The sequence below is a fragment of the Protomyctophum parallelum genome (genome assembly GCF_964188405.1).
Source record: "Protomyctophum parallelum genome assembly, chromosome: 7".
Classification (NCBI taxonomy): domain Eukaryota; kingdom Metazoa; phylum Chordata; class Actinopteri; order Myctophiformes; family Myctophidae; genus Protomyctophum; species Protomyctophum parallelum.
In genome coordinates, this window is record NC_139705.1 from 8904437 (window position 1) to 8930347 (window position 25911).

The 25911-nt window shown below is 43.4% G+C and overlaps 1 protein-coding gene across 1 annotated transcript; it reads right to left on the minus strand.

The window, feature by feature from the left end:
• Window positions 1-25753, minus strand: mical1 (microtubule associated monooxygenase, calponin and LIM domain containing 1). Its single transcript, XM_083769506.1, has 24 exons — window positions 25642-25753; window positions 25079-25379; window positions 24405-24612; window positions 22274-22381; window positions 20576-20671; window positions 18470-18625; window positions 17390-17490; window positions 16923-17174; window positions 15831-15946; window positions 14467-14593; window positions 13377-13446; window positions 12707-12854; window positions 11680-11876; window positions 10504-10607; window positions 10120-10182; window positions 9166-9406; window positions 8561-8631; window positions 6728-7580; window positions 5651-5760; window positions 4991-5104; window positions 3434-3527; window positions 3160-3253; window positions 2475-2548; window positions 1-2127 (listed from the first exon to the last, which is right to left on the minus strand). The coding sequence occupies exons 2-24, from the start codon at window positions 25334-25336 to the stop codon at window positions 1925-1927; spliced, it is 3858 nt and encodes a 1285-aa protein (XP_083625632.1). The 5' UTR covers window positions 25337-25379; window positions 25642-25753; the 3' UTR covers window positions 1-1924.
• Between the last annotated feature and the right edge of the window lie 158 nt (window positions 25754-25911).

Sequence of the window (25911 nt, forward strand, 5' to 3'; positions counted from 1 at the left end):
TTAAATATCAAAGTGCATGACCTTTATTTGATAATTATATTGTGAAATGCTGTCCAAAAATTGGACAAAATAGAAGCATTGGAACAATGAATGTACAGTAAGGCTCATGTTTCACTTACAGTATGTTTTTCTCACCTTGAACCTTCTACTTTGCCAACAACACCTGAGTGGTAAATCTGCAAAGGATAGATAATGGCTTCAATTTATACATTTATGAATGTTTGCCATTCATTCTCCATGCCCCCCCCCCCCCCCCCCGTCTGTGTTCCTGTAGCGCAGCCATTCACTGAAGGCCACGAGTGAAATAACCACCCCATTCGACCGTTATCGCTGTATTAAATACACAAAATCAACCGTTATCAGCAACTTCAAATAGGGCCAATATGGCCATACTCACTGTTTCAGTATGTCATTATCACCTATTGTGACGGGTGATAATGTCACTGATGTCAATGACGGAGGCGCGCTGTGTCTGGTCTTGAGCCATGCGAGGCGCTAGCCGAGCGAGTCGCCGTGCCGAGCGTTGCGACGGCCACCAGACCCCGAGTTACGTCCCGATAGGCAGAGAATAGTATATATATTAGTAGCCCCTAGTTTCCATGCACCGACAATAAGAGTTGGAAATGGCACGTTCAGCCAAGGGTGAGTATGCCCAGTATGGCCATATTGGCCCTATTCGAAGGTGCTGATAACAGTTGATTTCGCCTATCCGATACAGTGATAACAGTCGAATCCGCTGAAATAACTGAACACTTTAATGTTGGAGGACCAAAACAGTCAACCCCTGAGATCAACTATCAGACATGCAGTTGATTTACAAAAGCACATGGTGAACGTCTTGAAGAGCTACGGTAATGATATGGTGAGTAATAATCATGACAAATTATCAATAATAGTTGCTGCATTCAACTAATGTTAATTTAAATAACTTCTATCGTATATTTTATTTATTTATTCATAATCCACAACCATGTATCTTTCTTTTTTTTTTTACTTCTAATTCCTAGAACTTATTCAGTATACAAATATCAAACATATCATACTGTAAAGTCTGCCATATGTACATTACATTTGTGTGCGTGAGTTATGGTGACACGAGACAAGTCACCGTGAAAGTATTTTCAGAATACAACCTCCTTGCTTGTAACCGTGGTAAAATCCTCAGTGTTGCCCATTTATCAATTTACAAACTCTGGAGAGGGTACAAATGACCTCTCAGAGGTCATTTGCTTTGCTTTATGCAGTTCAATCTTGGCTCTATCCCTCATCATGTCATTGTCCATGTTCAAATTCAAAGTGGTGGAAGTCTTTTGAGTCATACCGTACCGTATGGTGGCCAGTTTAAACCGGGTTCTGGGAGAGCAGCGCACAGCAGGGTTCCTCTTCCATCTTGTGGTCCAGGCAGAGCTTAAGAAGGAGAGCTTCCAGACCAAAAGTGAGTGTCTGTCTCCCCTTAGGGGATGGAAAATTCTCCCAGTCAGCATGGACGGACTCATGTCTCATGTGCACTGAGAAATGGCTGAGTGTTGAGTTAACAATTAAATGAACACTCTGGATTTTGCAATGTGCTTTATTCTATGCGCTCAGATACCGCTGAGCCCTCCTTTCACAATGCTGTGTATAGCACTGGTTCTCAACATCCGGTCCGGGGACCACCAGAGGTCCGAATTGACCTTTACAGGCCTGGGACCCTGAATCTACACTGTCAAATCCACAGTGTTAATTTAACTGAGCGTTATTGACCCGTAAAACTGTCCATACGGAGCCCTGGTGGTCCCCGGGACCCAGACACTGATAACCAGTGCTGTATAGGGTCTTTGGCTTTTGCAAATATTACAAAAAAAGAGAAATATTTACAGAACAGAACAGTATCTATGCACGCGCTCATTGACTGCACCTCTTGCATGTGCAACAAAAAGCCTTATTATGCCCAGTGAACCTGAGCTCCTGCTGATGTGGAGTGCCTTTTCGCCTCCATGATGGAAAAGACTGCTTGCTCCTCACTGATCTCTTTGAGTCTCTTCTCGTCCAAGAAGGCAACCAGAGCGTCCCTCATGTCCACCACCTCGATCTTCTGCTGCAGGAAGTGCTCCTCCTCCGCCCGCTGCTCCGCCGTCTTCTCAGAGTCTGAAAAAAGACAAAAACAAAACACACACACGCTATATAAAAAGCACGTAACTTTGGGAAAGTGTCATGGTAGCTTGTTTACAACTGAAACGGACTTCCTGTGCATAACTTTCTCTTCAAAATAAGATGGATAATGATAAACATGTAACGTGTAAACACAACATGAACATAGTACTTATTATGCATATCGCATTCTCGCCGAGAAATATTTGAGTTAAAAACGAATGGTTCAAGCCCATTAATTAAGATTCGAGTGCCAACCCTAACGAGCAAAGGTTCGAACCCCGAATGTTCGGGGACAGCCTTACCATCTTCACACAAACACAAAGTACGTTATATATACACACCACTCAGTTCCATGTATTTCCTGAGCTCCAACTCCAGCATGCTCTGCTTGTCTTCAAGCTCAAGCTGGCGAGACCTGAGAGAAACAGAAAAACAGTGTGAATCACAGCAGCACTATAACCCACCTTGAATGTGGAGGTTATTGGCTACCAGCAGGAACAGTAACCACAGTGTTATGGGTGGGAAGGGGGGGGGGGGGCTGCTGCTCTGGCCCTCCTGTGTCCTTTGTGTCATTTTCTCTCAGAACAGAATCTGTATTTGTTTTTATATTCTCTCAGAACAGAATCTGTATTTGTTTTTATATATCATTGCTGTCGGGTAGAAATCTTGTATATCCATATTTTTAACCCATTTAGGCCTGACTTAGAAATGTATGTCTTCTAAATCCTGACAGTTTTCTGAAAAACCTCATGTTTCTATATCAGTGGTGCTCAATATTTCATGTCAAGGACCCCAAAAATTATATGTATTTGGCCACCGACCATCTGAAAATATGTATAGTTCCAGGGGCCCCCCAGAAGCAAAGATTTGAGTTAAAAAACATTCGCTCTGAAAGAATATATATTCAAATATTTGCGCCACATTTTGACGATTTTTCAAAAATAGCAGACCTACAAGCTCGTAGCGCGCCATGTATAGTATAGATGCATGCGAGACTCCATAGGTGCATATAGTAATATTACTTACGCCACCATGAGGTCTGATTCCTCTGACACCAAGCCGTTTTTCTGGTGGACCAGCTCGATCCATTGGTCTATCATTACAGGGGAACCGCCATTGCCTGGGATAGGACAAGAACAGGGGGTTGACTTGAAAGTTATGTGGTCTTGTGTATATGCGTTTCCTTTGAGATACTGAAAATCGGACATTCAACCCACTTAAACTTGTTGAATTCTTTGGATGGTGTAATTTTATGCAATGTATATTAATCATCGTGAAACAAGCAGTTCTATGTTCTTACCGGTTTCCTGTCGGAGAGCTCTCTCCAGCTCCACCCCCTTCTCTTCCAACTCCTTGAATGTAACTTCAATCTCCTCCAGTCTCCTCTGGATGGACTGTGGATCACAAGAGAGAAGCACTGGCGTTTAAGTCACGAGTTGGGAAATCAAAGCCTGACAACACATAGTTATTGTACTATAGCTATCGATTATGCACCTCCCAAACCCTATTTTATACTGTACTTAGGATATTAATGTAGTCGAGCAAAAACTACAATATTTATTCTGAAATATAATCATTATCATCATCATACTATAATTCTGACAATGTCTGTCTGTCTGTCACTGTGACTGCCGTAGCTCCTCACTGCCTGCACCAATCACTCCCACTTTTCACACAGGCATTGGCCATAATAATATGGAGGTCTTAACGCTGATGACACCCAATTGTATTTTTCTTTTAAATCCTCTCTGCATTCTAATTTATCTATTTTAAAATAATTTCTTAATTCCATTAAGGACTGGATGTCCCAAAACTTTTTACAGTTGAACCCTGACAAGACTGAGATCCTAATTATAGGACCCGAGAGCACCCACTGTGAAATACAGCAGTCTATGGGTATTACAGCAAATTATACGAAGGTATCAAAAACCTAGGTGTACTGTTTGATCACAAAATGAGTTTCGAACCACATGTAAAAAAGGTTGTCCAAACATGTTTTTTTCCAGCTGAGAAACATTGCTAAAATTAAGACTTTATTAACACCACAAGACCTGGAAAAACGTATCCACGCTTTTATTTCGTCCCGCCTGGACTATTGTAATTCTTTGTTTACAACATTGAGTCGCTCCTCTATTTACCGCCTCCAACTTGTGCAGAATGCGGCTGCTAGACTGTTAACCAATACACAAAGGAGGTCACACATCACTCCTGTGCTTGCAGCCTTGCATTGGCTAACAAACGACTCCAGAATTCAATTAATTTTTTAATTAATTACTTATAAATCTCTTCATGGGCTGGGCCCAATTTATTTAAGTGAACTGGTGCACCCCAAGGTGAATATGAGACAACTTAGGTCTTCAGACAAAGATTTTCTCATTATCCCCGCCACTAAGCTGCGATTTACCACTATGCTTGAGAAACGCTGTGTCTGTTGGCATCTTTAAGAAGCTACTGAAAACGCATTTGTACCTCAAACATTTTGGCTTGCTCCAGTTATTTCTATGTACTGTTCTATCTTATCTATTTCTGGGTCTTTGCTGCTCTGTTTCTTATTTCATTGTTGGTTTATTTTTTGATTGAGATGTTCTTGTTTTATTCCTTTTATTTTATTGTACAGCACCTTGTAACAACTGTTTTGAAAGGCGCTCTATAAATAAAATTACCTTACCTTAACGAAGCCATTTTTCCAATTTAACAAATTATAAATTAATAATGAATTTATTAGTGAATAAAAAATGTGCAGTACCCCCCGCGGCAAGTATTTCACAACGGGTAAGGGCTAGTAGAGTAAAAGCATGAAATATCAAGAAGTTGAAATACTCAAGTAAAGTAATAGCACGGTGACATTTTAACTGACCTGGGCTTTGCGGAAACGCTGCAGTTCACTCATCTTGGCTCGCCGCTCCAACGTCCTCATCTTCTTCAGCTCCATCTTCTCCGCCTCCACGGGGTCAGAGGGCATCGTCTGAAACTGATGGCCCCAAGCATGCGTTTGTGAATGGCTAGTCTGGAACTCACCTATGCGTTTTATGGCATAGGCAGCTCCCGGAGAAACTATGCACAGCTGCGCGACATGAGACTAATGAGGACAGAGAGAGAGAGGAGAGTGTGTGTACATGTGTGCGTGTGTCAATTTAACAAAGGTGCAGACGATCAGAAATCAGCAGAGAGTGAGCAATGTTTGCACTACTCTATGCCGAATTGGAGTGGACTCAGACCCAGACTTTATTTTTCTCCCTGGAAATAAAAACGTCTGGGTTTCCGAGGCTAGTGAATGGCTGGTCAAACCTGACAGGAACGGTCTTTATGAAGACCTAATGTGTCCTTAACCCATTTTTCCTCCAGTTTTCTGAAATAAATATTTTCACAATTTTTCAAAAATAGCAGACCTACAAGCTCGTAGCGCGCCACTCGGTGGCTCGCTACGAGCTTGTAGATCTGCTATTTTTCAATATCTAAATTATAACATAATGTTTAAAACACCAAAAGGGGTTCCCGCCCAAAATGCATTAATTACCTTGTCATGGAATAAATCAATGTCGTCTCTTCCAAGCATCTCGTCGTCGTCATCGTCGTCTCCATCAGCACCATCTTCGGACGTGCTGTGGCCATGCTTGAAGGATGTTTCTGTGGTAAAAGGAGGAGAATACGGTCAATTAAATGTTGAAAATCCTGGAGGGTTTCAGTCTTTGTAGTCATTAGCCTAGTGTTGACTTTTTTCTGTATGCGTGTATGGAGTTAAAATTACTCTAATAGACGCCCAGGTGTGGTTAGAACATTGAAATAAGTCGTCCCTGTGTATTTTTGGTTTCTTCCTGAAAGCTGAGAGCCTTTGAGTCAAAAGCCCCAATCGAAATACACTACGCTAGTGATATATATATATATATATATATATATATATATATATATATATGACGAGTACCGTGTGTGAGCGAGTCATGAACAAGTAATGTGTGTGCATGAGTCATGAACGAGCACCGCTGTTGTTGTGTATTGGCGAGCCATCGTGTTCACGTATGGCCCAGCTGTGGGTGCGGCTTCAGTTTAGGTGGATCAACACCCACCTGAAAACGAGGCATACTTGATGAACAGGTGGGTGTGGCCACATAAAAATCATCATTTTAACACTTTCTGTACACCATTTTGAAAAGAAAAAAAACCCTGTCTCCTAGCACAATCATAGTACCTGATGATCATGTTTTAGGGGGGGGGGGGGCGGGGGGGATCACAGCATTCCATCTTAAAAATAATTGAGCTACACTAGGCTAAGCTCACCATTCGACTCATCTTCAAAGAAGATTGGGAAAACACAACAAATGACACTAAAACGGAGAGCTCCCTAGATTTAGGAGATACGAGCCTTTCTTTCTGAGCCGTAAACAGGGAAGTGAACGGCAGCGCGCATGCACGATCAGCAAGGAGTATGGTGCATAAGGAGAGCCCCCCCCCCCAAAAAAAAAGAAAATCTGAATATTTTTCTTTCGTTTGACATCAATGAAAATGCGCTAGGACGTCCTCGCAATCCATCGGTTGGACTAGCTAGGACGGCTCCACGCGTCCGTCCTACGATCTAAATAGGTTAAGGTTTCCTTACCGACTCTGCCCGGGTGGCTATTAAGAACACTGAGCCGGTGTTCTCTGCTGAGCCTGGGGGACGAGAGGTTCCAGGGGGAAAACTTTGACCGGACCCTGGTCTGCTGGCCGGCGGGCTCCTCTTTCCTCTTGAAGCAGCGGCGGTTCTTCCTGTCCCGGACGTGTACCGTGGTGCTGCCACTCCAGTAGCCCTCCTCTTCCTGCCCGTCCGTGCCCGTCGTCGGCTTGGGAGGACTCAGCCTGCCCGCCGTGGCCGAGGAAGAGGAGCAGGAGGAAGACCCGCCCGGGGTCTCCGAGTCAGAGTCTAGGCTGAGGCTCTGGAGGTTGACCAGCTGGCTCTTCTCTGCGTCGCTCAGCTGGAGCTTCCGCAGCGACTGCTTTGGCCGCGAGTCGGGCCCGTTGTCCTGCGGAGGGACCGGCGGCGATGAGCACCCTTCAGGGGGAGAGGGGTTCACTAGGTGGACGGAGGGGTTCACTAGGTGGACGGTGCGAGGTTTGGGTACAGGGGGAGAGAGCGTGGGCGTGTTCTGCCTCGAGAGGCGGGGCCTAGGGACCGGGGGAGTCATGGAGGGTGGCTTTTCCTCTGGCTCGTCATCCTCAGCAGGAGTCGCTGGCCAATCTTCAGGCGGAAGGTCCGCGAGGGGCTCCGTCGGCGGCGGCTCAAGGGGCTCGTCTTTACAGTCGAGTCTGTTGTGGACTTGATTGCCCTCGGGTTGATGTGGCGGAGCGTCTTTAGAGGGACCACAGTCGAGATAGTATTCATCATCATCATCATCCTCATAATCATCATCATCTGAGGGAGACGGAGTGGGGTCGTTCTCTCCATTTGTCTCCTCGTGCCTTCTTGTGATATCCTGAACAGAGAGAAAAGTCCAAAAATGTACTGTAAGCTTCTATGGAAGCCATGCACTAAGGGCCTTTCTCGGCCCCACCCCTCTCCCATTGTTACTTGCGCAAATGTATTTGGAAAATACCAACAACAACTAAAGCGGACACAATTATTATTACATATTCTGTTCTTGCTTATCACAATTGTGAAGAAAAAAATCACACACGTGTGAACTGAGTGGTGCAATTCCCCCCCCCCCCCCCCCCCCCCTCTCTCTCTCTCAATCTCTCACTCTCTCATTAGAGACACTACCCCTCTCACTGTTTCTGGCGCCCCCTACTGCTATTATTAAGTCACATACTCGTGCTCTCACAGACAGACACACACACACACACAAACAGGTACGAGGACATTGCAAGCTGGTTGTAGGAGTGGTTGCACCACTCAAAAACGAATACATTTATGTACTTGGAATTGTGAGAAGAAATGTCAGACCCGTTTATTTAACCCATTTTGGTGTTTTAAACATTATGGGTTATAATTTAGCTATTGAAAAATAGCAGATATACAAGCTCATAGCACGCCATTGAGTGGCGCGCTACGAGCTTGTAGGTCTGCTATTTTTTTTAAATCGTGAAAATGTGGCGCAAAATTGGAATATATATTTTTTCAAAACGAACGTTTTTAACTCAAATCTTTGCTCCTGGGGAGGTCCCTGAAACAACATATTTTCAGAATGGGGGGGGGGGGGGGGGTCGGTGACCAAATACAGATAATTTTTGGGGTCCTTGACATGAAAAAGGTTGAGAACCACTGACATAGAAACATGGGTTTTTCTGAAAACCGTCATGATTTAGAAGACATTTGTAGAATCGAACTTAGGTCTAAATGGGTTAACATTGGGCCACAGAAACACAGAGCAAAGACGTGGCCCTGAGTCACCGTCAGTCAGCAGACACCAGAAGGCTGTTGAGGTATCAGGTTTGTGTGCACAGTGAATCGCACCTTACGGGAGGATGTTCCTGTCCCATTCCCTGTTCCCTCGTCCTCGGAGTGCAGCTCACAGTAGAATCTCCCTGGAGGGGAAACATCACAGAGGGAACAATGGAATGCAAGTTCATCGTCTTAGACAAGCATAAGCCTTTTTTTCTCCTTCTTCAATGATTTCTTTTACATTACTTTTTCTTGGCTGAACTACAAAGCCCTTTAAGAAAGGGCCTTGCCACAAATTATTCATAAATACAGATGAATAAATCAAGATTTGTTCCATTTATCCTAGGAGAAAGCATGTCGTGTCCTCTTTACATTACATTTGACTACAGGTATGACAAGCTGTTGAACAGAAAAACTAGAAAAAGTGCCCCTTAGGGCACAGGTCTCCACCAGGTCCGGTTATGGCCTCCTGGTGGCGCTATAATAAGCCAATGTGAAAAGGGTGCCAAAGCCTTGAGGCATTTTGTTGCAAAAACGTGTTTGAATATTTAATATTCATTATAATTTTACATGATTTTATAATTCAAGTACATCTCAAGGAAAATTCAGATACCTTTACATTATTGCCAAAGAAATATATCAGGCGTTAAAGTGCTAGACGCGTAAGTTGAACCCACCTGTGCTCTGGCGGAAGGTGTAACCGCCCAGTCGGAGTGTGATGCCACAGTGATGGCAGGCAAAGCAACTCCGGTGGAAGAACTTGCCCTCGGCGCTGATGCGTTCCAGCACGTATACCCTCTGGGCACAGAAGTAGCACTCTGAACTACTGCCCGCAGGCGTCCCCATGCCACAGCCAGCGTCGGGTTGTAGCTGGGGTTCCTCAGGAGCTACTGGTAGGGCCACGACGGGGGCAACCGGCTATGGGGATAGGGTGAGATGGGAGCAAACATACAGGGGTGCAGTACTCAGTTTAGACTTAGTTTTTTGTTCGTTTTTAGAGTTAGAGTTTTTAGAGTTTGTTTAGACTAGTCATTGGTTAGACCAGCCATTAGCCCTACAACTACAACCTATTTCAAACCCTCACCCTAAACCTAGCCTCCCACGGGGCAGCACACCTAAACCTAACCTTAACCCATGTCTAACCAATGACTAGTCTAAACTAAGTATGCACCCCAAAATACAGTACATTTACCTAGTGTTGACACATGATGCAGATTTGTGTGATGATGGACACACACACACACACACACACACACACACACACACACACAGTCACACACACACACACACACACACACACACACACACACACACACACACACACACACACACACACACACACACACACACACACACACACACTTTTGACCATAAGGACAATGTTCTGTCTTCATTTCTGACTTCAGTATGCCGAACGCTTCTAGAGAGACTTTAGCGTGACCAGTGCAAGGTAAGAATGGAAGATTATGCCTCCTGTTTTTTGGGACGGACGGACGGACGGAAGGCAGGGCTTCAGATATGGCAGAGTAAAATCTGCCATATCTGATGTCACTCTAGCGCCTATATATTTTGAAATATGCTGGCGCATCCGTTGTGTTAAGTGGATCTGAATGAAGTCTCACTGAACTCACATTGTCCTCGTCACCCATCCTGGTCTCCTTTTTTTTTGTTTGTTTTTCAGCTTCCAGTTTCTCCTGCACAAAACACAAACAAGGTATGTTAGCCAATTACCGTATGTAAAACGGTCACTCATGACTCATACAACTGCCTCTCTATATCTTTATTGCTTAAAATATGATAATAATATGGAAAAATAAGAAAACATTACATGAACTAGCAGTGCCTCTGATAAATGAAATGGAACAGAACAGTGCAGCGGCTTGAAAAATTAACTTGGTGACATGAGTAATGCCAACTCCAGCCAAACATTCAGTGTATTTGAGAATGCCTTTATCAAGGAAGCTACTGTGTCAACAATGGAGTCCAGTCAGAGTACCGTATTTCTATGGGCTCACCTTGCGTCTCTGCAGAGAGTTGTGCTTCAGCTTGCTGATGAAAAAGACCGCCGACTGCCGGGAAAGAGTTAAGGGCCTGGATGGTGCCAATAGGTCTGTAGGTTCTACACACACACACACACACACACACAGACAGACACATGCAGACACACAAACACACACACCACACACTTCAGTTTTCCTCTAATATAGCAAATTTGGATGACTTAAATACAGATTTTCACAATAAATAAAGTGCATCCCTGCTGATAATTACTGCATTTACTCTGCCAGCTGAAATCTTAGCGATCCCATTCGTCTCATTATATCTGCCCCGCATCTGCAATTGAACTGAATTAGTCAACTCTTAACTTAGTCAATCTAAATAAAAAACTCCTATGCTCAAGCTGTCCCACTGTCACCAGTCAGGTAAGGTAACTGGAGGACTGACAGCCCCCCCCCCCCTGTCTTCTGCGCATCTGTCAGCGTATTCCTAGCAGAGCGAGCGGCACAGCATCACAGACCAGCAGAGTGTATATGTCACACCCACTTCAGCACAGACTGTGTAGTATAGTACCTCCTATAACACTGAACTCGCATCTATACGCTGCAAGAATTCCCCCTTTTCTCCACAGAATGCCAACAAGAATGCCACGAATACCTTGTTTTAAAATAAATCCTTCCTTCCGGTACAGGAATAGTTGATCTCTTTTTAAGCGAGGCTAGTTCCACCCCAACCCCCGATAAGCCATATGTCCTCACGCGATGCTTTTTGCTCTTGTGTCTGCTCTTGGCTTAGTGCAGGAGGAGATCTGGCTGGCTTTGAGCACAGCCCTAGCCACTCAAACCTGAGGAATTCTGGGTAACATGCTCTTAAAGGGACAGAGGCAGTGTTGATGGCTTATCAACACCAAAACACATTTCAGTGCGAGGAGAAAACCAGCCTCACTCTATTAGAAATAGATGATTAGAGCACGATGCAGTCAAGTGTCTCAGCGAGTGGCTTATGTAATAGTATTGATACCGTTGTCTCCGAAGTTTTTAACTGTAGGTGATGGCAATTATTTCAAAGACAACGCAACTATTGCACAAAACGTGGTAATTCTCAATCACGTTGTATATATGGATACTTTAAGCCAACGGCGAGCTTCACACGGGCAGTAACAAGATTGTGGGTCATGTTTTGAAGTAGGTTACCTTTGCTACTGCTAGGAACACTGAAGGCATCATGGACCTGTGTGAGGTACAGGAACATGGACAGCTTGTCTATTTGACCGCTGTTGGCCATATCGTTGGCAGACATGATGGGTGAGATCCCAAACTCCCTCTGCAGGATGCCGAATGCCAGTTGATTGTTGTGGATGGCATTGGACTCATCCAACGAGGACATGTCACTGTGGAGGCAGAATTAGAGCAGGGATTCATACTGTGTAGTAACCGAATGCAGGAGGAGGCCTATTGGTAGAATACAAATCATTTGCATCGCTCACAGATTGATTTCTCTGTCCATTGGGTAACCCTGTGCATCAGATGTTAATTGCCGACTGTCAAGAACTGGGACAAAACAACACAGTTAAAGGGGATTGGGCCACAGACACCTCATTATCTGGTTCTCAACATGGGGTCCATTTACCCTCCGTCAGAGTAATTGACGATAGTTAGGAACCAAATGGACCCTCACCCTTAGTCCACAGACCAGAGGCGTATCTACAATAAGGCGGGGGCAGGCGTCCGTCCGCCTGTCCAAATCCATTTCTGGCGTGGCCAAAATCCATACAATGAGAAAGAAAGAGGACAAAAACAAGACCTGAGAACTATCACCCTCTATCACCCATTGGAATGTAAATGCCTGCCTTTCAGCCTTTGTATCCTACTCGTCTGGCAGGTATATATCTCTTTGAAAACCTTTAGTGCTACGATTGTGCACGGGGAGACGACAATTAACACATCTTGCCTGCCCAAAATGTCATTCCTGGATATGCCACTGCCACAGACCCAAATGGGTCTGTAACTCTTGAGAGTGTATACATGGAACCAAAATGTAACGGTCCATTTGGTTCCATTTGTACACTCTCCGAGTTAACTCAGAGTACATTAGGGTACCAGAGATTTTAAAAAAATCGTATCAAACGGTGGTCCTTGAAATGAAAGAGCTTGAGAATCACTGGTTTGTGGTAGAAAGATGAAAGTTGAAACAGAGAGCAAAGCCGACAGGCGGACTCACATGAGCGGCGGCCTGAAGCGGTGGATGAGGGCACACAGAGCCAGACCGGACGTCCAGGACTGGGTGAGGTCTTGGACCTTTACCCTCTCGTAGCCTGCGGTGTTGTGCTGACACCACCTTAATAACTCATCGAAACCTCCAGACGAATCTGTGGAGGAAAACGTCAATGAAGATTTTCAGGTAACATTAGTGATCGTGTGTGTGTGTGTGTGTGTGTGTGTGTTCTCTTTTGTATGTTGCATATAGTCACTGTTGAGTGGAAACCTTGCATGTCCAAAAGTGTTCAGAAAAATCCAATGTAAGCGACGTAGTTATTATTTAGTCACAAGCTTCTAATACTTTTCATTGGCTCAATATTTATGAAACTCACATAAGACAAGAGTTAATCACTTTCAAAATATAGCAAAAATAGCAGATCTACATGCTTGTAGATCTGCTATTTTTGCTACAATTGTGCGACACTGTAGCTATGACAAAGTACTGTAGGGCAGTAAAAAGGTTTCTGCCTGACAGCAACGATAAGTAACCTTCTGATTCAAACCTGTGTCTTCCACAACGGAAGCTAAACATCTACTGCTCACACCAGCCAAAGGAGATAATACTGTAAGGATTCTAGGCTAATGAACAACTACAATAGTGACCACCAAACTGTTATGAAGGAACAGCTGACCTTGCCGCATCCTGTTCTTCTGCTTCTGGCTGGACGTGTTAGACTTCTCCGCGTCATATAGGTTCTGCACCTGTATGAGAGATGAAGAGAAAAGTTACATTCAGTCGTGCATTATCCTTATATGAACTGGAATAGAACAGAACAGAAAACAACACAAAGTTGTGATTCAAATACGTCTTTATATGCAGTGCACCTTATGTGGTATTTTGTGAAAACTCTCTAAAGCCCAATAATCAATAAGCTCTCCTACATTAAAGCCAGTCCCTCTGGCCTAGTCTGCCAATTCAATAGACCTTACATTGCAGTTTCCTGGCAACAAATCCACACTATGTGAAATACTGTACTGCTGGAATGATCCATGGAGCGCTGGAGGAATTGGGTATAACTTTTAAATAGAGAAGTTAGATATATATTAATTATATTTCAATTATATAACAAGTTACCTTCTAGCTATTTCAAGCAATTCTTTCCTGCTTTCTTTCGTTTTAGCGATTTTTGCTATTTTTGACAGGGGGGAGGGTGCATTCGAGTGGCTAAGTATGTATTTTTTTACAAAATGTTATGCCGATTTCTTTATTATTATTTACTATAATCCTACTAGACCCGAGGAAATTACATCTGGCCACAAAAGATCACAGGATTTAATGAATGTGAAGGGAGACATATTGAGCCCAACACATATACCGGTAGTATGGCAGGCCCCTAGTAGTCAGTGGTTCGTTCAGATGCACGGAAAAACAACTACTGTGACCAGATGTAATTCCCTGGGGTCTAGTAGGACTATAGTAAATAATATTCATAATATTCACATCATCATACTATAATTAAGCCAATGTCTGTCTGTCTGAATGAATGAATGAATGAATGTGTGTCACTGTAACTGCCGTAGCTCCCACTTTTCACACAGGCATTGACCATAATAATATGGAGGTCCTAACGAAGGAGGTCCAATTTAACAAATTATAAATGAATAATGAATTTATTAGTGAATTAGGGTGCAGTACCCGCCACAGCCACAAGGGGGGGGGCAATATCTCACAACGTGTAAGGGCTAGTAATAATAATAACACAAAAGAAAAACAATCCCAACCTGGCTGGTCTTTATGGATGAGAGGTTGACATGCTGATAGCGGGTTGAGGGGTCAATGCTGTAGTTGATGTAGTTCTTGCTGGTGTTTTCTGGGGTAGTCTGAGACAGTAGCTGGTATAAACTCTCTCTGTCCATTGCATTCATAAAATGAGACACAGAGATGAAACACAAAGTACAGGAACATTATAGCAGGGAGACACAACCAGGTCCAAATGATTCATGTCTGTGCTTTCAGTGCCAATGTTTACTCATGCACATTTATCCAAACGTGTACTCTGTAATGTTTAAATTCAAAGTAAAACTAGAAAAAGTGCCCTTCTGGGCACAGGTCTCCACCAGGAGGATAGGAATATTTAGGAGTAATATAAACATGTTTTTTGTTTGTTTGTTCCAATCTTTGCCAATCAGGATGGAATATGGGAAATGGTGCAGATCCGTGTTGATGGCACGCATGCACAATCCACCTGTTGGTGGCGCTATAACAGGGCAATGTGAAATGGGTGGGCTATATTCCTCAGCCTAGTAGGAAAGTGCGTGAAAGATTTCACGTGAAATTGCACGCTGCGTTCATGATTTGAGTTTTTTTTTTTTTTTAAGATATTTGTTTTTGCGGCTTACGCCTTTATTGATTTTTTTTTTAAGGGATAGAAAGTAGGCTGACAGGAAACGGGAGAGAGATGGGGGGATGACATGCGGTAAAGGCCGTGTCGGGTCCGGGAGTCGAACCCGCGGCACACCGCGACTGGATCACCAGTCCAGTGCCCAGACCGTTACGCTACGGCCTGGGCCTGATTTGAGGTTTTTTGTTCAAAACAGGCCAATCCTGCAAAATTTGAAAGCCAATGTTAGCCAATTAGGATGGAATATGAAATATCAGACACATCCGTCTTGAGCACATGACTATGGAGATACTGTGTAACGATTTGTGGGATTTTTGGACAAAATGTGTAGGTGTACTGTGCAAAAACTTGTTTTGCACAAAGCGGCCTCCTGGTGGCGCTATAACAGGCCGTTCTGGAAATCTTGGGGCAGAGGTTCATCGTTGGCATCCAGGGAGTGTGTGTGCAAAATGTGGCATCGACCGGGTTAACGGTGGCCGAGATTAGCTTGTCACGGACGGACACACGGACACACGGACACACGGACACACGGACACACGGACGGACGGAGTGCAAAACATACTCTCTCCCCATGCCTTCGGCCTGGTGGAGACAAAGAACATGATATTTATATTTATATGGGGAAGTTAATGAAATGGAGACTCTTATGAAACCTCTACTGGGCGTTTTTTGTCAAATTAGGGAAAGTACAGGTCCAATGATTCAAATGATCTCGTTGTGCTTCCAATATGGACCTTGGCTCACCGTTCAGCCAGGACCTTGAGATGTGGAACCCCCATGCCCCAGCTCCTAACCATCCATGCCACATCGAATGCGGCGAGGAACCCGCGGGCGATGCCGGTCCCAAGAGGCCAGAAAGGCTGCAAACAAAAAGGCAAATGCCAGAGCATTAAAACAAGCAGTTTGATTAAGAGGGGGGGGGGGGGTTGTCTTGACCACGTAAACCCTATATACTTTGTTGTGCAACAAATAAAGAGAAAATAGCCAATCTACAAGTTCAAAATGCATCGCAATGCAACACGTCCCCCTTGTAGATCATCCATTTCATATTTTTTAAACCAAAATAGGGATGCCAGCGTTAATGTGGTTAACATACAGTAAGTTATTTATTAAATTGTGATATAAAAAATAAATAGACAAATATCAGCAAATACAGTACATGGAATAGCAAGCAAGACTATAACATTATCTCTGCGTTATTGTAGATTGCCATTTTCAAAAATGTAGAAAACCTGACATCTACGTAGAATGCTAAATAGATAGACCTCAACAAACTCTCGATAGACATACATGGGGAAGACTGGATCATCACCTAGATCTGCATATATTGAGCCGGCCAGCAACTCTACATCTGACCTCAAACCCTTAGATCTCCATATATGGAGCTGATCTGTTCTGACATTCCATATGTTGATCCACCCACCAGTCCTTCCTCTTCGATGTCTCCCTTTTGACTGATACCGGTCCAATCAACAGGCCTGAAAATTAAGGCCCGGCCCTACCTGGGCCCTCATCAAACCCTGTACACTCAAGACACTGCCCCCGCTGCCTTAGATCTCCATATATGGAGCTGACCTGTTCTGACATTACATATGTTGATCTGACCTCATCAAACCCTGTACACTCAAGACACGCTCCATATATGGCCAGTACAGAATTTATTCCATTATGTTGATCTGACCCCCCCATGCCAAAGCGCAGGCCCAGCAGTCTTCCGCCACCCAGGCAGATGCGTGCACGCAACCTCGCCCTTTTTAGGTTGCCCTCGGGGCGTCTGACTGGTATATATATGGTGAAGTGTTTAGGAGAGCAGTGGACCCACAGTGTGTCACCTACCTCCACCAGGCAGTCTCCAACGAGGCCCATCAACAGTTTCTTGCCCTTCCGCTCCCTCACCAGCGAGGCGTGCTCCGCGCGGTACATGCAGGTGAAGTCAAACATCGCCACGTCCGGCTGTCCCTTATAGTTCCGGGCAAATTCCAGCCGGGGCAGTGTCGTGGAGAAGCTGGCGGCGTCTTGGGCGTAACAGCGCAGGGCGTCCTCGTCCACGTTGGCAGCAGCCAGAAGCTCTGCTGGGTCACTGCAGTCCTGGCGAGACCCCGAAAGAGCAGAAGGAAGGGTGTGAACCAACAGAAATTCTCACCTGCTTTGCACAGAAGCAGTTTGGCAAGCCGTAGAGGACGGAACAGGTTATTATTACGTGAAGTAAAACCACCGCTCCCCTCTCCACGTCTCAGCCAATCATAAGCCATCTCAGCTGAAGTCTTCCCATTGGTGTCCCCGGGAAAAACAATATCGCTCACCTGTTTGATGACACCCTTGTTCAGCAGGCTCTTCTTTTTAGCAGTCATGACAAAGTAGTGGGTGTCATCTTTGTAGTAGACAATGTTCTCCAGATCAATGCCTGAATTGGGAGAAAGGACAAGAGAGACTGAGAGAGAGCTGGGAGAGATGGTTCAAAGAGATTAAATTGACCTTCTTTTCAACGGCTAAAAGAAGTTCTATCATTCCTGCCTCTGGAAAAAGTCAGGTATAGAGTGGACAGAGCCCAAAAAAACTTTGTCCTGGCTTGGAGTGCCTTTGTGGAGTTTGTTGAGGACTATTCGTGAATTGTTTCAGTGAACTGTAATCCAGTGAACTGTAATCCGGACTGTGTCCCTGACTTGACTCTCTTTTTAACCTGCTTTGTCCCACCACTTTTTTTGTTTGTTTTTGCTTTCGTTTAGTTTTTTTGCCTGAAACTAATGGGGGGGGGGGGGGGGGTTGTATATGTTTGTGTGTTTTGTGTGTTTTCATTGTGTACCCTAACCCTAACCCTATGTGTAATGTCATGTGAAGAATTTATATATTTGTGAATATTAAATGAAAATGCTAAATGCTAAATCTGTTTTTGGAATTTGGAACATAATCAATAAAATAAGTGCTGTAACTTTGTCTATTGTTTGTTTATTTATGGTGGTGGGGGGCGACCTGTTTGGGCCTTTCAAAATCGGAGAAATATTTTAAATTCCAGGCTCCCCTAGATTATTGTCGCTGTGTTCTTCATCAACACTGAACCCATAACTTCTCCCGATGAATAGCTTGTTGCCTTGCATGGTTTCCTCTTCTGTCTGTGTGTGAATGTGTGTGAAATTGATGAATGTAATAATGCACATTGTAAAGCGCTTTGGAGTAAGGCGCTAATATAAATGCACCATTTACAGTATCACAGGACACTTGCTTTGAACGACAAGTAGTATTTATTGACATGACTTTTTGTGCATTTATTGTAGGATATATTGAGGGCAGGCTGAAATTCAATTTAAATGCTCAATTAAGGCATTATCTCTCTATCTGATCCAGCTGGGGATTTTACAGTGTGGGGACGATATGTGGACCTCTACCTTCTTCAGTCAGCAGGTTCTGGAAGAACTTCTGGTTGTAGATGCGAGCCACACCACTGATCTCAGGTACCCGGGCCTCGGCGGCTGTGTTCTTGTTGATGAAGTTGGCCGTGATCCCGATAGCCAGCTTGCCTCTCATCGCAATGTGCTTGAAGCCTGGAAAAGAAGAGGGAAAATGTTACAAAGAGGGGAGAAGTTACAGAAAATCATTCACATGTCACATTAGGGATGATTTGGTTGTACACTTGGTTATGTTGTTGGTACTCTGTAGTTAACCGTAGGATTTTTTTTTTTTATAAGATATTGCATTGCAACATTGCAATGCATGGTCATGTGTCTTGGATACAGCAACTACACCGTACTTGAGTTGTTACATGCATGTTGTTCAACTGAGTCTACAAGGAAAACAGTGTTCAAACTAGAAAAAGTGCCCTTCTGGGCACAGGTCTCCACCAGGATAGGAATGTAGGACATTGCAGCTTGCCTTCATCTGGTGGTTGGATAAAAGGGCAACAAAAGTAAACTAGGGAGTTGGCATACAAAGTTATCCACAGATCCGTGCAGTTAGAGGTAAAAACACTTTTCGGCCAGTTATAGCGCCACCTTGAGGCTGAGTTGAAATTGTTCATGTGGCATTTCTTCCTCTGCCTAGTGGGAATGTGCGTGCACAATTTCACGGAAATCACGCGATGTGTTCATGATTTGCAGCATTTTGTTTGAAACTGAGCACTCCTGTGAACTTTGGAAGCCAATCTTAACCAATCAGGATGGAGTCTGAGAAAGACCCGTTTCGTTGAATGGCTCTAGAGAGACTGTGTACCAATTTGCGCGATGTTTGGACAAAATCTGTAGGTGTACTGTGCAAAAATTTGTTTTGCACAAAGCGGCCTCCTGGTGGCGCTATAACAGGCCGTTCTGGAAAGTTTGGGGCAGAGGTTCATTGTTGGCATCCAGGGAGTGTGTGTGCAAAATTTGGCATCGACCGGGTTAACGGTGGCCGAGATTAGCTGCTCACGGACACACACACGGACGGACACACGGACGGACGGACGGAGTGCAAAACATACTCTCCCCCCATGCCTTCGGCCTGGTGGAGACAACTAGAAAAAGTGCCCCTCAGGGCACAGGTCTCCACCAGGCCAGGTCAGGTTGTGGCCTCCTGGTGGTGCTATAATAGGCCAATGTGAAAAGGGTGCCATTTGTTCTTACAGATTTGAGGCATTTTGTTCCAAAAATGTGTTTAGCAAAAATCCACCTGTTGGTGGCGCTATAACAGGCCAATGTGAAATGGGTGGGATATATTCCTCAGCCTAGTAGGAAAGTCTGTGAAAGATTTCACGTAAATTGCACGCTGCGTTCATGATTTGAGGCTTTTTGTTTCAAAAGGGCCAATCCTGCAAACTTTGAAAGCCAATGTTAGCCAATTAGGATGGAATATGACAGATCAGTCTTGAGCACATGACTATAGAGATAGTGTGTAACGATTTGCGGGATCTTTGGACAGAATCTGGAAAGAAAATGTTTTTCCAAAGTCGGCCTCCTGGTGGCGCTATAACAGGCCATTCTGGAAAATCGTTGCCATCCAGGGAGTGTGTGTGCAAAATTTGGCATCGACCGGGTTAACGGTGCCGGAGATTAGCTGTTCACAGACAGACAGACACACGGACGGACACACGGACGGACGGAGTGCAAAACATACTCTCTCCCCATGCCTTCGGCCAATTAGACATGAAACGTATTATGTCATGCCCAAGAACACCTGGCGTAGGACAGTGGAGGGAGAGTTGAAGACCCTGCATCACACCTGGGGAATGGCACTGAAACATACTGGAATCACTTTACCTTACATTTAGTTAAGAAACAAATATTTGTCTGCACCCCATCCTTTTTTTGTCCCCATCCTTTTTAGTGAAAAACAAACAATGTCAGATTCAGACTATCGCCAACACTCAGTAGATAATCACAATGAGAGAAACAACATGCACAAATCAAAAATATATACTTATAAACCTGATATCCAAGTCATGTATTGTAAATTAATAACTTGTTTGGTTTTCAGATCATATCACACATACAAAGATACGCATACTTGCGCGTGTTTCTCACCGTCTGGGACAAACCTGCCTCCTCCAGCAGAGATGAAGACATCAAACTGGAAGGAGGCTGCGGGATGAGACGCAGGGTGCAGCTTGGCTGTCCAACCTGGCAACGGAACGCACAGATATATAAAACTACCGTTAAAAATAATGGTTCACACAATTTTAAAGGTGTAATACTGTAAGTTATATTGATTTGTTAAAATAAGTGTTAAATAGCTCTATATTATTGCGTTGTTATTGTTCTGTAACAGGCGTCTCCCTGTCTCTCCAGCTTGTTTTGTAAACAGAAAATAGATTTTCAGGGCAGTTTTATCTAATCATCCTGCATATAACTTGTATACAGGATTACCAATAAGCGAACCTGGAATTGATAAAATAAAAAAAATAGACAGAACTGGATCTGGAACACAATTTAAGCTGATAAAAATGGTATTCAGACCTGAAAATATATTTTGTTTACTATCACTGCAATGATTACTATTTGGAATATAGGCTTTTTGGCTCCCTGTCCATCAAATGATTGATATCAAAATACTACTGTTGGTTTATAAACCAAAGAATGGTTTACAGCCTAAACACATTTCTGATCTTTTGCTATATCATGAACTATGCAGACCTCTCAGGTTATGGGAAAAGCTTATGCTTTTCCCAGTTCAGAACTAAATGTAGAGTAGTCGATAATAACCCGATAGAGGGAATCTTGACTTTTAACATGGCAATGTGGTTTGGCAATCTTAATAGAAAAGGAAGAAGCAAGCTGCAGTGAATAGTGAACCTAGCCTCAAAAATCATTGGGAAGAGACAGAAATAATTAACTTGTATCCATCTACAAGGAAGTACTTTGGAAAAAAGCTGAATAATTAACTTGTGTCTATCTACAAGGAAGTACTTAGGAAAAAAGCTGTCAAGATACAGTAGCAAATGGAACTTCGAACTACTTCCCTCTGATAGACGGTACAAAGTACCCAAAGCTTTAAAAATTCCTTCATTCCTAATGCAATTAAGGCAAAAATGATACCATGTCTCGTTAAATCAGTTTTTAATATATTTGTCACTGTTGTCCTGCTTTTTGCCATGTAGATAATTGTGTGTAAGTGTTGTTGCTGTTTTGTTGTTTATGAGACCAAAGACAAAATGAATGTCCACATTGTGGACAATAAATGAAACTAACTAACTCACATTGTTCAGTTTTGACTGTATGCACCACAAACTCAAACTTGCCACAGCCTATTATTGAGATATGTTTTAATCATTCTTCAGCACTGTGAGTTTACTCCCTTATTCTTCTGTTGATGGGTCAGGGTGTTTTTTTTGTTTTTGTCTTTAGGGGCGCTCTATGCCCAGCTATGTGTGTTTGCGTTTAGCCTGGATTTGATTGGCTCAGCACGGAATAGCGATGATGTGATTGGCAAAGTAAAACGTGAGGACAGAAAAGTGAAGACGGAACAGTGAGGATGCAACTTGTGATTGGCCGGAATGAGATGATGTATGATGATAAGAGCACCCCTCACTTCACACAGGTGTGATTTGTTTCATTATACTCAACACATTTCCTTTCATAATGTGATTATTTTACCGTTTTAATTTTGCTGGCTTAATGTCTTAATAATGCACTTAATGTTTTGTATGAACCCCTTTGAATGGCCTGCCATGTTGAAATGTGCTGCTAATACAAATAAACTATATGAGAATATATGGGAAGCACCTTTGTTTTCTGATGGTTCAATCAAGCCCTGGAACTCCAGTCCGGTGTGCACCTCCACTCCGAGGAGAAGGCATATTTTCAGTAGCATCAACTGCAGCTGACGAATGCCTGGAAACAATAGTTGAACAGTATACGGTTTACATGTACAGTATCAGCACTATAGAGCGTCGCAGTCCCTCCCCCTTTCAGAACGACGAGTGGCCCAGGAATGTGGTGATTCTCCATTCATTTTCTCCATAGGCTTTTCAAGACATATTTATTTAAAGACCTTTTAAGCGTCGTACGAAGCCAACTCTTGTCGTGACAAATCATGACAACACACACAATATTTTGGACCAAACAAATAATTACAAAGAAGAAAAACAAAAACAAAAAATTGTGTTTGTTGTCATGATTGGTCACGACAAGAGTTGGCTTTGTCCGCGGCATACACGTCTTTAAATAAACACTTTCTGAAAAGTCTATGGGGAAAATGAACGGGGATTTCTTTTCCGGGTCTCTCGAGGGGGCGGGACTGCGACGCTCTATTCTCCTATTGTATAACATACTAGTTATACTTTAAAATGTTACTATGAAATCACTATGCAGTGCCACACAGACCAGCGGTTCCTGACCTTTTTCTGGATCAGCGCCTGAGTGTTCACAGCCTGGACCCACCCATCTGACCCCTTCAGATGGGTGGGCCGCATGCAGTTTCAGAGCATGTTTATTTTAGCAATCAATCAATCGATTGTGTTCCAGCTTGGATCAATGGAACCAACGTAGTATTATTGAAGTTATTATTTATTGGTGTAACAATGAAAACACATAAAAAAGGGGAGGGGGATATTGCATTATCCTCATGGCCTACCACAGGTTGGGACTCTGACCTACAGTAGACTATATCAAGGGTGAATATGTGATTTCAGTACACTGAAAACTAAGGCAATCTACGGTATTGCAGAACATGTGAGCAAGACGTTGCAGTTGCACACAGGAAGCGGGGGTATTGTGGTCGCACCACCACAACTACCTGATCAAGACTGACATGAAGATAGCATCAACTGTAGCTGACGAATGCCTGGAAACAATAGTTGAACAGTATACGGTTTACATGTACAGTATCAGCACTATAGAGTGTCGCAGTCCCTCCCCCTTTCAGAACGACGAGTGGCCCAGGAATGGGGTGATATTTAAAGACCTTTTAAGCGTCGTACGAAGCCAACTCTTGTCGTGACAAATCATGACAACACACACAATATTTTGGACCAAACAAATAATTACAAAGAAGAAAAACAACAAAAAAAGTGTTGTAACCTGCCGTTTTTTTCCTACTTTCTAATTCTTTGTTTGGCCCGAAAAATTGTGTTTGTTGTCATGATTGGTCACGACAAGAGTTGGCTTTGTCCGCGGCATACACGTCTTTAAATAAACACTTTCTGAAAAGTCTATGAGGAAAATGAACGAAGATTTCTTTTCCGGGTCTCTCGAGGGGGCGGGACTGCGACGCTCTATTCTCCTATTGTATAACATACTAGTTATAATTTAAAATGTTACTATGAAATCACTATGCAGTGCCACACAGACCAGCGGTTCCTGACCTTTTTCTGGATCAGCGCCTGTGAGTGTTCACAGCCTGGACCCACCCATCTGACCCCTTCAGATGGGTGGGCCGCATGCAGTTTCAGAGCATGTTTATTTTAGCAATCAATCAATCGATTGTGTTCCAGCTTGGATCAATGGAACCAACGTAGTATTATTGAAGTTATTATTTATTGGTGTAACAATGAAAACACATTAAAAAAGGGGAGGGGGATATTGCATTATCCTCATGGCCTACCACAGGTTGGGACTCTGACCTAGACTATATCAAGGGTGAATACGTGATTTCAGTACACTGAAAACTAAGGCAATCTCCGGTATTGCAGAACATGTGTGTAAGTGTGAGATCAGTTGTAAGATGCAAGACGTTGCAGTTGCACACAGGAAGCGGGGGTATTGTGGTCGCACCACCACAACTACCTGATCAAGAGTCAAGACTGACATGAACATAAACACACTGCACATATAAACAAACTGAATTATATACCTACACTATATATAGTACACACATCCACACTATCCATCTATATTTATCACACTAATGACTCACAGACGTGATCCAGAGTTCCAGTACAGAATTTGCCATAGAACTTCTTGGCCCCGAGCCCACGGAGGTCGTATATGGTGTAGGGCCAGAGGTGGAGGACGTTATTCCTGGAGAATGTCTCCCTCTTCTCCAATACCATCACCTGAGCACCCAGCAGGGACAGCTCTATAGCCGTCCTCAATCCACAAGGTCCAGCACCCAACACAAGACACTGGGCGGAGAGGACAAATAATGAGGGTAATTAAGACTGAACTGAAAGAAAAAAACAACAATACAGCAATATAGTAATACACAATAAGTAGTTGTGCACATCCACACACATTTTAAATGCAGGTGCAAAGCACACACAAAAAAGACAGTAAATAAAACATAAACAAATATTTGATTTGCTGCTTTTGCAAAAGCAGCAATTGCGCACAGTATATACCAATGTATGTACAGTACATATACTTATTTTAGTCTGATGCAGAGCATTTGCTTGAAACGTTACTGGTGTTTGTGCCAATAAATTACTTTTGTTGTATTAATGACTGAAATAACAGACACAACACAACATATTCATGTGATTTATGATGACATACGCTAGCAATATCTTATCAGATATCGTTCTTCTATTCTATATACATTCACTATATCCACAGGAAATGGATTTTCATCACAGACTATTTATTCTTTACCTTGTTTTTGGCACAAGCTTTTCCTTGCTTGTAGTCTTGGTGGGACGCCCTCTTATCCAACTTGTCCAACAGTGCTTTGGCCTTCCAGTGGTTCAGCCTTTCTTTTAGCTTGGTGTAGAAGTTCCTGTAGTCTTTGGCATCCACATCCAGTTGCTTGCAGAGCTCAGCAAAGTGGCGTTGAACATCCTTACAGGTCGCAGCTTGGACGAAGAGGTCAAAGACAGCATGGGAAGAGTTGGTCGGGTCATGGCTGGCCATGATGCAGAACGGTGACCTGGGCCTGCTCGGTTTGGAGGGTTGACTGCAGAGGAAGGTTACACGTTGTAAATTTAACTCTAAATGCATACAAAATGTAGTTACATTTTTACTCTTTCAGGGTTAAAAATTATACCTGAGGGTTTTACTATATATGGTAAAGCTTTAGAAAGCATTGATAGATGAAGATAAAGTAGGTTTAAATGGTTAGATAATCCAAAACAGACTCATTATATCTGCGGGGGAGATCCAAAAGCCCCCTCGTAATTATAGCACAGAGCTTTAAAAGTGGAAAGCTTCCTCATTACCTGGTTTCCTTCAAAGCCTTGAGTCATCGCCAACTTCCCCAGTTGTTCCTACAGTATATGTCCTTCTATACAGTATATTTACTTTATTACCACTCAACACCACGCCTACGGATTATGTGTCATCCTCACGCTGCGCCTCAGGACTCGTCTGGCATTATTTGCAGTAGGTGGTAGACTAGAGCATGCAGTGTAATGGAAACTTGAAAGCACACATGAAACACTGGTCTACGGTAGTTAGGAATGGACTAGGAGTGAATAACAAAGACTCTG